We start from the raw sequence: 13,897 nt of genomic DNA on the forward strand, positions 1-13,897 counted from the left end.
GCTGGTGGCCAGTCAAATCCAGCTCGCCACCTGTTTTTATAAATGACACAGCTCCAGCCGTTCATTTACGTATGGTCTACGGCTGCTTTTGCACCACAGCAGCAGTTGACGAGTGTAGCAGAGACGGTACAGTCCGCGATGTCTAAATATTTACTCTCTGACCTTTTACAGAATAAGTTTGCTGAGTCCTGTCTTCATCGTCCTTGCCCGTTATCCAGACAGGAAGTTCAACACTGATGAAAGCCAGCTGGTACTCTTTTTTTGTGCCTGCTTCCAGGCTGCCGGGTCCCACTGGGGACAAACAAAACCTGAGCTTTCATAGGTTACTGCTACCCATAGAATACTGTGTGTCTTTGCTCACATTCTTCCTTTCTCCTATTTTCTACTGCATTTATTGCCAATATTTATTGTTCTCTGCAGACGTTAAACTCCTTGTACTTTGTTCTCACTCCCAGCAGAACATGTTGCCTTTAATTTTGTAGAGCTCGTAGAAACCAGCATGTAGGAACCCCCTAACTTTCCCCGTTAGAGTACCAGACACCTGTGCCTGCAAACACTCCTTCTTCCCTTCCTTCTGTTACTATGAGACCAGGGCTTCCCCCTGTGCTCTAGATCATGTCCCTTCTTGCCTCTTGAGTGACACTATTTTCTTAGCTCTTCTCTGTCCTGTATTTACAACTTCTCTTTCTTTATTGGCTTCCTCCCATATGCCTCCTCTCTTTTTTCTTTTCATAGGAAGACTTGTAAATAGAGTAAACACTGACCTCTATCTCCTCCTTCCCACTTAATCTTCAACCGATTTCAAAATTGTTTCCATTCCCCCATTATTTCAGTGAAACTGCTCTTACTAAGGTTACTGGTAACTTTCTTTTAGCCAAATCCAGCTGGCCTGTTTCACAGGTTTTGTCTAACTTGAATTTACCTTAGTATTTTATACCTTTAACCTCATCTTCCTTCTTCAAACAGTCTCTTTGCTTGGCTTTGATTATATCATAATATCTTGGATATCCTCTAATTCTCATTCCTCTTGGGTTTCTTTTGCAAGCTCCTTTCTTCTGCCTGCTCCTTGAGCATTGCTTGAGGGTTGTGCCCTGGTTCACCTCTTCTTCACTTCGTGTGGAGACTCCCTTGGTGATCCAGTCCCAAGCATTCATGGTTTTGCTCTCAAATTAATGTCCAGCTCAGACCTACGTTCTCAACTACCTACACCGACACTTGGGTGTCTCCCAGGCACCTCAAACTCATCGTGTCCGGAACTGAATTCATTGTTTCCTCCTGTCCACATGAAGGACGTCTCTCCTCCTTTCCTCCTCACCTCCAGCTTCTTGAGCCAGAAACTTGATCATCCTTTGCTTCTCTTTATCCTATTAGTCATGAAATACTGATTCTATGTTCTAAATGGCCTTTAAATCTCTTTCTTTCCATTGTCAGTGCAGCCAGCTTTGTCTAGTCCTCAATTATATTGCACTTGAATTATTCCTACTACTGACCAGTTTCCTTGCCGAGTCTTATTTTCCCTCCCGATTCCAGATTCTTTTCCAGCTCTACTCTTTTTTAGTCCCTGTCCCCTCCTTTTCTGACTTCCTCTCCTGCCACTGTTTGTCTGCAGCTGTACCGAACTTCCAATTCCTATAATGTATCTGCCGTCACTCATGTACAGGCCTTCACGCAAGCTATTCCCTTTATGTGGAATGGAACATTCTCTTCCTTCACTTTATTTTACTTTCCCCTTCTTTTCACTCCACCTCCCCCTGCTCATCCTTCGGATCTCAGCTATAATATCACTTCCTCTCAGAAGTCTCCCTTTACCCTCAGTACACTAACATACTTGCTCTTTGGTCTGTGCTTCCTCAGTACCAATAGTACTGTGTTTTTTGTCTAATTGTTTCCTCCGAGATGGCAGTGAGCTCTGTGAGGATGGGACTCACCGTTACAGTGTGTAACTCAGTGCCTGACACAGGGCGTGTGCTTAATGTAAGACGTTCCAAATGCAATCATTACTTGAGTCATATTCTTCTAGCTGAGGTTAAATCGGTTTTCTCTGGAAACTCTTATTAGCACTTTTCGGCTTCCAGAATGTTATTCAGTGAATAGTGTCCTCTGATTCTCTGTCACTTTGTTTATTTACTATGTTCTTCTGTTACTCTTCTTTTTTCTTTCTCGTCTTCTTCCTCATTCTCCTTTCTTATTCCTCCTCCTTTCCTCCTCTTCTTCATCCTCTTCTTAGACTTTCTATTCCTTCTTTTTTTGCTTTTTCTCCTTCTATTCTTCCACTTCCTTCTTTTTTTCTTCCTTGTACTTTTATTCTCCTCCACCCGCCTCCACCCACCCCGCCCCGGCTTCTTTTCCTTCCCCCTGTCTCTTACTCCTTTCCTGCAGGGGAGATTCCCATCCAATTTAGATTTCTAGTTTACACCCAGATAAGGACAAATAGGGGCTAGAGTTCATGCTTGTGTGACTCTTTAATTCCTTTATCTCTCCAGCAGAAATATGGCCAAATTGTTTGCTTTATTTTAAATTTAAGCTATAGTTTACAAATTTATTTTTTGGCCTTTTTTCTCCAGAGGGGGTAGTGAAGTGTGTATAAAATGAATAGATTAGAAGGAAGAATATAAATATTTCAATGAGTACCTCCTTTGTTCCAGATGCTGTGCTATATACTTTGGGTCACTTTCCTGTGTCTTATTTTATGATAAGAAGAGTCACTAAATTAAATAACATTATATCGATGGAAAGGTTATATAGTAGAAAACCCTAATTCTTTTTATTTTATTGAAGTATAGTTGATTTACAGTATTTTGTGTTAATTTCTGCTGTACAGCAAAGTGATTCACCTATACATATATATACATTCTTCTTCATATTCTTTTCCACTATGGTTTATCACACATATTGAATATAGTTCCCAATGCTATGCAGTAGGACCTTGTTGTTTATCCATTCTATATATAATAGCTTGCACCTGCTAATCCCCAAATCCTTATCCATCCCTCCCTACCACCCCTACCCCTTGGCAACCACAAGTCTGTTCTCTGTGTCTGTGAGTCTGTTTCTGTTTCGTAGGTAAGTTCATTTGTGTCATATTTTAGATTCCACATATAACAGATCATATGGTATTTGTCTTTCTCTTTCTGACTTACTTCACTTAGTATGATAATCTCTAATTCCATCCATGTTGTTGCAAATGGCATTATTTCGTTCTTTTATATGGCTGAGTAATATTCCATTGTATATATGTGCCACATCTTCTTTATCCATTCATCTGTCAGTGGACATTTAGGTTGCTTCCATGTCTTGGCTATTGTAAATAGTGCTGCCATGAACATAGGGGTGCATGTATCTTTTGGAAATTACAGTTTCGTCTGGGTATATGCCCAGGAGTGGGATTGCTGGATCATATGGCAACTCTATTTTTAGCTTTTTGAGGAACCTGCGTACTGTTTTCCATAGTGGCTGCATCAACGAACATTCCCACCAACAATGTAGGAAGGTTCCTTAGAAAACTCTTATTCTGAAGGTGTAATCCATGGGGCCACTCAGTTAATATTTAAGTGCAGATTATTAAGTTAATTTAAATCCTTATGCAGATATTAAGTGTAAGCGAAAAGATTAAATGAAAGTATCTTATTTTCACTGATGTAAAAATTTGTCAGTGAGCACGTAATTAATGAGATTGGTAACTGGAAATCATGAAAATCTCGGTACCTGATAAATTGATTTGACTTGGTAACACTAAGTGATTATTGACAAAACAAGGGAATCTAAGAAAACTTGATATACAGGCTTTTAAATAAACATATCAAAGTCACTAAATATGTGGAATAAAATTAAAGGTTTTAAATGTAAGTGATTTGTAACAAGGTATACATCATTAATCTTGAAAGCATACTTTTGTATGCAGAGAGCAGTCCCTGGTTGACAGCCAGCAAGTTTAGGGGGACCTCAGTCCTACAATTGCAAAGAATTGCATTTAAATGGGTTCTTCCTTAGAACCTTCAGATCAGAGCCTAGCCTGGCCAACACCTTGATTTTGGCCTTGTCAGGCCATAAGCAGAGAATCTAGCTGTGTTGTGCCTAAACTCCTGACCCATGGAAATTGTGAGATAATGTACACTATTTTAAGCCTTTAGATTTATAATAACTTGTTACACTACAGTAAAAACCTAATACACAGGATAACAGGCTTTAAGCAGTTTCACTTTCCATAGTTTTTTATATTGATTGGGTCCAATTGAAGTTTTACCTCATTCTTCAAATTCTAAATCAGCACAGAAGTTTTGTTGTAGACCACTATTACATTCTGGTCATTCCAGGTTCCCAGGAGTTAGCAGTTGACAAGTGTGAGCAGATACGTACAGGTAGAGCCCAGTGAGAAAAAATATTAATATCTGTGGAAGACCTCTTGTGTTCTAGTTCATGCATCTGTTGTTTCCTTTGCTCTTTATCTTTACATCAAGGAGTAAGTCATGTGATCTCCATTTTACTGTGGAGAAACCAAGTCCTAAAATATTGTGTGAAGTAGTTGGCCTCAGTCACCTCTAGGAATGGTGGAGGAAGAATTTGACCCCATATATTTGTGACTTAAAAATCCTATCTTTTGAAATATTTTTATCATAGCTAGAAAAGTCAGTAATAACCCTAGTCTGATTCTGCCTGAAATCTTTGAGGCATACCTACGTTCTTGTTTCAGAATGTCAACTCATTTTTGAAACGCGGTCAACTGTATGATTCCCAAGGAATTAGTAACAGAATCTGCTGTGTACATTAATTTCCTCGCAGGGTAGACTGAGAGTTTTATAATGGAACTGAGGCGATAGGTTTTATCTTATATCCAAAGCAATTTATTCTTTTAGTTAATGAGGCCCGAAAAAATATTTAGTAAACATGAAGTACGTACTTAATCGCCATCTAAACAATAGGCCTTTGTTGGGACTACGCTCCTTTATCTTGTGCCGGGCTATGCCTGGCTAGTCCTTAAATCATCTATAAGGAACATCATAGAAGAAAGCCTCTTTTAACACCACATATGTAAATGGGCAAAGGAAAAGGAGCAGAGTCCTGGAAGTTGTTAATAGACTTAGAATCACAGATACAGAAATTTTTACAGTTAAGTTCTTTGAGAAGTGTTATTCATTTGGTATCTAACATTATGTGTTCTGCAAAATTTGTTGAATTGCTTTAGACTGAATTGAATTGTGGGGTATTCAGAAGAATTTTACCATTTGTTTTTAAGCATCTTATCCTGAGGTTTTGGTTTGATTGAGAGAATTTCCTTTCCAGTTTTTAAAGTGTTATTGCAAGGCAGTGGTTTGTCTAATCCTTTTCTGTTGCTTATGAGATTAGAGGGCATTTATCATTCTGATGAAACTTGATAATTCCCAGACATGCTTCCTGCTTGCCCTTGTAACCATACAAGTCTCAAATCTGCTCTTATGTTGTATGAAATTTCAAAGTAAATTAATTCTTGTGAATAAAAATAAAACAATTTAGAAGGTACCTTTAAAAACTATATATGATTCCCAGTAATTCTGATAGACACCCCTGTCACCAAAGTCTACTGCAGGCTCCTCAGCTTTGGCACTATTGACATTCTGGGTGGATGATACTGTAATAGGAGACTGTCCTGTGCAGCATCCCTGGCCTCTTCCCTGCTAATATGCTAATAATACCCCCCAGTTGTGACCACCCAAAATGTCCCCAGGCATTGCCACATGTCCTGTAGAGGGCAAAATTGCCTCTGGCTGAGAAGCAGTGATGCAGCTCATCACTGAGTTAACCAATGGAGCCACCTTTCATTGATGATTATGTGATAACTTTGAACATTTTTGTTTTATAAAGGACCTCCTGGCGAGAGGTGTGTAAGTCTCCCCAACAAGATTGTAAACCTTTAAGAAAGGGGATGCTTTCTTTTTGTATATATAGTGTCTAATATAGTGCTGGGTACTAAATAGAGCCTAAACGTGTGAGAGTCTGGCTAATATAATTGTGCATATTCTCCTGAAAGTGGTATTTCAGGTTAGTTTATAAAGTCACATTAATCTGTTGGATAAACTAATTTCACCTTCATGCAGATTTATATTAAGATTTCAGATTCATTTTGCAAATGTTCTGAAAGGATTTATTTGACTTTATGGTTTAAGATCTGTTTTTTTCTCTCAAATAATTTCAAGATACAACAGTGACTTTCTTTTGCATACCTTGATTTCCAGATGTAAAGCTGTATTTTGAATCATGAAAGAATTATTCTGAAGCATGTGTTCAGATTTCAGCTTACAGTGAAATTCTATAGCCGACTAAACCTTTAAAAATAAAAGGCTATAGAAAGAATGCATGCATATAAACTTGGCATTGGCAACTTGAGGGAACCACTGAAATAACTTTCTTTAGTACAAGGAACATCTGCTTCAACATCATGCTGTTTCTTGGTTTCACTTAAAATCTTTTTAAAGCGTTTTATGAAACCTGCTTTGTCTCTGTCTTTAACATTTTAATAATTCTTTCATTGTCATTCATTATCTTAAGGCTGTATTCAGATATGATAAAAATTTACTTTTCACTAGTAACTGATAAATATAGTTTGCAAAAAAGGTACTATAAAGCAGTTTCAAAGGATTCTCATGTCTTTTTACCCCCAAGTTTCAAAGGATTCTCATGTCTTTTTACCCCCAAGCAGCAGAAGCCAGATTTATATTATAACATGATATACATGGCTTTATTTTCTGCTTAGTATGAGTTTCTAGGCCTAGTACATTAAATTTTAAGATCTATAAATAATTTCAGTTTCCAAAAAGGGATCAAGACATCTATTCTAAGAAGGATATCATAAAAGGCTTTATGACTGTGTTTACAATAATTTTAATTATTAAGTTTCTGTCTATAGTGCTTTTAATCTTTCATATAGATTTTTATGATATATGAGTAAATTTCTCCAAAGCCTTGCAAATGCTGAATTTCTTTTCTCTTTAAAGGTTCTTTCTCGTGGAGATGTTGTTCATGTGAAGATCCTCGGAATTTTGGCTCTTATTGATCAGGGTGAAACAGATTGGAAATTAATTGCTATCAATGTGAATGATCCTGAAGCCTCGAAGTTTCATGGTAAGTCTGTAACTTTCCAGAAACAGAAGTAAATCAGTGTGTCATTGGAATTCTTAGAATTTAAAAGAGGCTCATGTAGAACACAGTGTATATTTTGGGAGTTAAACTTATACGTTTTGTTTTTTAATTCTCTCTCCATGGACAATTCAATATGATTGTGATTCAATATGATTGTGTCTGAGTTATGTCGTACTGCTGGGAGGAGTAAGAGAAGGAAAAGGAGTGCAAACAGACAGACGATACTTCAGATTAAGAAAGTACAATCTATGGGCTCCCTTCCCCCTCACCTCCTTCCCTCCCGCCCTTCCTTCTTTTCTTTCTTAAATCTCTCTTTTATTCATTTGAGTAACAGGAAAAATAAAAAACAAAAAGGGGAGTGTTCATCAAAGACATAAGCTGGTTTTATACCTAGTTTTTGTTCTGTCTTGTACAGGTGAAGGGAAAGATAACGGCCCTCTAACAAAATTTTGATGTCCCAGAAATTTAAGTTCCAGAAGTTTGGTATGATAAAGAGTTAAATTTCTTTGGTGTCGGACAGACTTCAGTTTGCGTTCTGGCTGTGCTACTTTCTACTTGAGTGACTTTGGATAGATCATTTAACCTTTCTGAATTTCAGTTTGCTCATCTAATAATGTAGGTAATTATACCTACTTGTGAGCTTGTTGGCAGTATAAGAGATGATTTACTTAAAGCATCTGGCTGTCATATGAAGTGTTGAGTATATGGCCACGATTATTATTCTCTGACCAATTTTTTCCCCTAGTTTTCTAACCTTTTTCCTTTCAGTTTCATCCTTATTTGGGATCCTGGTCTTTTCTAGACCTCAATTCTTATCTCAATTTGAAAATATACCATTTCTGAATTGACTGAAACTCATTAACACTTACATTTTAAACTCCCTTAATTTATGTGCATTTAAAACCTTTTCTTCACCATGGAGCAGAAAGGAGAAGTACAGAGCGGGAAACTCCTGATACAGAAAACATACTTTGCAGACTTTCCAGTTTTACACAGAGCTGCACTAGCAAGAGGGATGTGTAAAAGCTGTTCTTAGGGATTTTTTTTTCCATTGTAATTGTGCATGCTCAATTTAACGTAGGCATTACCACTGATCAACATTGCTTTTTGAAATGCACCAAAATGTAAGCATAGCTGCATTTAATAAAGGAAGTGTTTTCTTAAAAAAAACAAAAAACTTTTCTTGCACATGGAACAACAAGAGAGATTTTATGCCATTCTTGCTTGTAATTGAGAAAGGGAGGGGTCTGATCGGGTGAAGTACATATAACCTCAGGGTCAAAACTAAAACATGAAAACTACAATTAAAATATGAGACTCAAGCCCATAAACCATATATTTTTCTTATCTATTTCATTATTTTACACTGGATTTCTTTATTATCGTATTTCTAACATATATATGTATGCATGTATATATGTATACATATGTAATAAGAGTAAATCAATACCCAATTTAAAAGTTTTTTAATACATAAGCTGCTCCTCAGATGAGAACTGATAATATAATGATGCAACAGCCAGCAAAAACAAACTGTTCAATTAATTCATTTGTGATGTGGCACACTAAAGTCACGAAACTCTACTGAAGGATGTCCCTTTAAACTGGAGAGGCTGAGAGTCTAAGGAAACTAGTCTTTAGCTCAGTACTGTTGGAGATGTGATTTAACACCTCAAATTCCCTAACATATGCCAAACACTGGTGCCTGTCCTAGTACATATTATTATTCTTAATTTAGAAGAATCTCAAAGGATTTAAATAAATTGCCTAGGGACTTCCCTGGTGGCGCAGTGGTTAAGAATCCACCTGCCAATGCAGGGGACACGGGTTCGATCCCTGGTCCGGGAAGATCCCACGTGCCGCGGGGCAGCTAAGCCCGTGCACCACAACTACTGAGCCTGCACTCTAGAGCCCGTGAGCCACAACAACTGAGCCTGCGCTCTAGAGCCCGCAAGCCACAACTACTGAAGCCTGCGCGCCTAAAGCCTATGCTCCGCAAGAAGAGAAGCCACCACCATGAGAAGCCCGCGCACCGCAAAGAAGAGTAGCCCCCGCTCGCCGCAACTAGAGAAAGCCTGTGCAGCAACAAAGACCCAACGCAGCCAAAAATGAATAAATAAAATAAATAAAATTTTAAAATAAATAAATAAATAACTTGCCTAAGTTTGCACATTTAGTAAATAGTGGAACCATGATTTGAACTCATTTTCGGTCTGATGAGAAAGTCCATTGTCCATCTACCGTGCTATACTGCACAATTCATATTTGTGTAATTTGCAGTATTTGTAACTAGCAGTATTGAAACCAGATTACATAGTATAAGTACCTTACTCCTACAGCTTCCTAAGGGTTAGAATGAAAAAATATAACTGTATTTTCACTTTTTTTCTGTTTATACCCCAAATGGAGATGGCTTGCACTTTGGGCATCCTCTTCTAAATTCTTGTTGTGTATGCTTGTACAGAGAGACATGCAGACATACTGAAACCCTGACATGCAGAAATATTGAAGCTTATTTTGGTTGAGATGAAATTATCAGACTAGAATAATTAAAATAAGAAATTATTGTTTTGAAAGGAAAAAAGGACTTTTTTTCCATTACACTAAAAGGGAACACATACATTATCTTCATCTTAAGAAATACAACAGTGCTTCTTTATAATAACTTTTTTAAATCTTAAAAGACTAGATGAGTAATTACTGACATATTTTGCTCTGAAATGGTAGCTGACATTGTGCTTTGTGTTTATTTCCAGAATGAATAAGGTATACAGGGGAAAATGGATTATTTACTTTAAGGATATTTGCATATTATTTACACTGAGTAGTTCCAATACTTAAGTACTCTTATATATCTAGATTTTGTAAGATAAGTTCTGTAGTTTTAAGAGTTATAAGTGTTTTCTTTTGTGACTTCTCATTTCTTTTACCTGCACGTTACTGTACATACTCCACATATTCCACGTTTCTTCTCTCCTCTTTTATTCGATAGAGACCCAAGAAAAAAAATAGATGTAGGCACAAATTGAAAGGCTGAAGAGTCTGCAGTATAAATTTTTTTTTTTAAATCCTAAATCATGGAATACTAGGTAACCCTATGTAGCAGCTTTTATGTTTCATTGAAACTGAAGTTTGGTTTATATTTATCATATCTCTCTAACATCATCCAGCTCTCCTCTGAAACGATTTCAGACAAAAGACAGAGTTTCTCTTGCCCTGCTGCTCAAGCAAGTATTAATGGACAGAAATCATTCCTAACCTTACTTTTTTTCTTCACTGCTTAGCCTGGTGTGTTGTCTGTGTTTTCATTAGCACCTGTAAAGGGGGGGAATTGGAGGGGATGAGAACTGAAAGATGTTTACTAATCACAGGGGTTGAAAGCTTCCTGAATTTGTGAAGGAATTTTTACAACATTAGTTTCTATGACTTGCTTACAATATTTAATAGCTTTATCTTGTATCAGAATAATTCATCTTCTGAAGGTACCTAACTTATAATTCAGGAGGCGCTTAAGTACTACTGTAAGCATATGGCTTATTTCATAGGATGTTACAGGTTAAAAATAGAACCTTGGCAAGGGTGAGGGGGCCTCAGAAATAAATAAAGGAATCAGCTTCATGATTTTGAGATTAGAGGAAATGCCTCTGATAACAATTTATGGTTTTACTGTAGTAAGATAAAAATGTATATTTGGATTCATATGATTAAATAAATACTAGCTAATAGATATTAAAAGTTTGGTGCCATTCTCTATCTACTATAAATCTTTAAAAATTAATCAACAGTATTTAATCTGAAACCAAGCAACTTTTAAACATTTTATTGTGTCCCTCCCACGTGTACCTTCTAAAATCACAAACAGAAGACTTTGGATGGCATTTTTTTAATTACAAAAAATAGTCCTATATTTGGAAATAAAAACTCAGGAGTATAAAAAGGGTATATAAAATGAAAAGTAATGTTCTCCTTCCTACTTTTTCATCCCCCCCCCCCCCCAGTCTTACTTCTCATATCTTCTTCCCCATATGTTTTTAGTTCTCAGTGGTTGCTTCTGTTCTGTAATCAGTGTGCTCACACCTCTGTTTCTTTTCCCTGTTAACTTAAGTTGCTGCTTTCAAAGATTAGGAATTTAACATCTTACACATCTCTCAATTTTGTTACCGTATTTCTTCTTCTGTTATCTTAATAACTCTAGGTATTACACTTTGAGCTGTATTTATTGCTTGATTAATTTTGAACGGTAACTCGTGGCTGCCCAGTGTAAAACCAGGGCATTCAGGTTTCTGTACTTCTTTCCTTCTCTGCCCCTTACAACCCAGCTTCCCTCAGCTACACTATGAGTTCTACAGTGTCAACATTTGTAATGCGTAGGTTCTGTTCTTTAACCATAACTGTTTTTCATGTTTTGTCTCTTGAATCTGAAAGTTGAAAACTAATAAATAGCATTTACAGTATTTATGTGACTATCATTCACTTCGTTTATCATACTGTTTATCGAATGACTGGTTTTAGACAGGCTGTACCCTTGAGCCTACTGCATAGCTATTATCATGGGGTACATTTTCCAAAAATTTTTACAGAAAATGCATGGGAGATTGATTTCCTACATGTCGGAGTCCATACATGTCAGAAATGGTTTGTTTTGGTGGTCGACTTCTCCTTAAATAACTTTAAAATATCTAATGCAGTAACTTTAAATATAAATGACTGTATATGAGTTGAAATTTCTATCACAAAGGAGTGATTTTTTAACAGTTTAAACATTTGTCATCTATACTTGGCATTTTTATTCAATAGGAAGAAGAATTAACATGTAGGGAAGGGTAACTATCTGGAAATTCTTTAAAACTCTGTAGTTTTCTGAGGATGTGTGTAATACGGAAATTTACAGAGAAATTTTTTTATTATTTCCTATATATAATTGTTATTTAGACATTTAAAAATTAAGTCCCTCCTATTAATTTCTACTACCTTAAGAAAAAGAAGCTGTTTTTGACATGGTCAGTACCTATTTTTTCTTTTTTGAAAACAAAAAAGTGTGTTTTAATTTATAGACAGTATGTTTTATCTATATATATATATTTTTTTGGTGTATTAATTCAGACACATTTGTATTTCTGTAAGGAAGTTCTGGGGTTGTGGGGTTTTTTAAGCAATTTTTATTACTCTTTAATTTTTATACACGTAGTTCTAGATGTATCATGCTTGAAGCGTGGTACCAATTTTTTTAAATTAATTAATTAATTTATTTTTGGCTGTGTTGAGTCTTCGTTGCTGTGTGCAGGCTTTCTCTAGTTGCGGTGAGCGGGGGCTACTCTTCCTTGCTGTGAGCAAGCTTCTCATTGCAGCGGCTTCTCTTGTTGCAGAGCACAGGCTCTAGGCACGCGGGCTCAGCAGTTGTGGCACGTGGGCTCAGTAGTTGTGGCTCGCGGGCTCTAGAGCGCAGGCTCAGTAGTTGTGGCACACGGGCTTAGTTGCTCCGCGGCATGTGGGATCTTCCTGCACCAGGGCTCGAACCCGTGTCCCCTGCATTGGCGGTTGGATTCTTAACCACTGCGCCACCAGGGAAGCCCTGTGGTTGTTTTATTTGTTAGGAAATAACTTCTTTGATCCTAATGAACATGTACAGACTTTGGTAGATTGTAATATCCTGTTTTAATGTTTATAGTTTTTTAAACTTTGACTTGACTGAACTAAAACTAGCCATTGCATCAGAGAATACATTTCAGTTGGAAAGAAACTGTGGTTGCTGGCTATATTTCTGTAATTTTAACATTATTATTTAAATCTTCAAGTTTTGCCTTCTGAAAGTGGAGTAGCAACTTTGAAAATCTAAAAAAAGTCTAAACAGCATTTGAAAACAAATTCCTCATATGCCCTGATAGAAGATTGGTCACTTTGGCTGGCTCATTAACACTTGGTGAGCACTAAGACCATTTAATGCATTGTAATTAGGTTCTAGCCCCTAATGCTCTTAATGGTACCTTAATGACCTGAAAGAGTTAATAATACTCCCAGAGCACCTAAATTGTTACTAGAGAATGCCTTGGCTGTTAGGGATAATAGCGCTTGGTTCTGAAATAACCAAGTTCAGAGCTTTTTAAGAAGATGGAAATGCTAGGGCATATGTAATTTCTCTCTTGGTTAAATTAACCACCTTCTGTAATATAGAGCTTCAGATATTCACCAAACAGATGTTTGAGCCTCTTCAGGACCGCCAACGATGCCTAAGGCCCTTATGTCAGGAGAAGTAATGTCATAAGGAGGTAATTTAAGCCTAGAAGCTATGTCAACTTGCAGAGCAATAAAGATTTCTTTTGATTGGTATTAAATAAATGAAAACTATTGTCTGATGTCCTGTAATAAATATTGCCTGTGCAGTGATGTTAAAGTTTTCAAAAATTGAAAATCAGGGGCTTCCCTGATGGCGCAGTGGTTCAGAGTCTGCCTGCCAATGCAGGGGACACGGGTTCGAGTCCTGGTCTGGGAAGATTCCACATGCCGCGGAGCGGCTAGGCCCGTGAGCCACAGCTACTGAGCCTGCGCGTCTGGAGCCTGTGCTCCGCAACAAGAGAGGCCGCGATGGTGAGAGGCCCGCGCACCGCGATGAAGAGTGGCCCCCGCTTGCCGCAACTAGAGAAAGCCCTCGCACAGAAACGAAGACCCAACATAGCAATCAATCAATCAATCAATCAATCTTTAAAAAAAAAAAAAAAAAGTTGAAAATCAGAACAATTATATTGATGTAGATACATTCTGGGATGAATAAATTACATGAGTAATA

The 13,897-nt window shown here is 37.2% G+C and overlaps 1 protein-coding gene across 3 annotated transcripts in view; it reads left to right on the forward strand.

Annotated features, from left to right (window-relative positions):
• PPA2 (inorganic pyrophosphatase 2) overlaps positions 1–13,897 on the forward strand; it is a 91,068-nt gene that overhangs the window by 40,266 nt on the left and 36,905 nt on the right. For all 3 annotated transcript variants that reach the window (XM_061191194.1, XM_061191196.1, XM_061191195.1), the window contains one exon: positions 6,969–7,095. In XM_061191194.1, coding sequence (XP_061047177.1) covers positions 6,969–7,095 — 127 coding nt within the window. The remainder of the gene's footprint in view (positions 1–6,968; positions 7,096–13,897) is intronic.

The sequence above is a fragment of the Eubalaena glacialis genome, chromosome 5 (assembly GCF_028564815.1).
Source record: "Eubalaena glacialis isolate mEubGla1 chromosome 5, mEubGla1.1.hap2.+ XY, whole genome shotgun sequence".
Classification (NCBI taxonomy): domain Eukaryota; kingdom Metazoa; phylum Chordata; class Mammalia; order Artiodactyla; family Balaenidae; genus Eubalaena; species Eubalaena glacialis.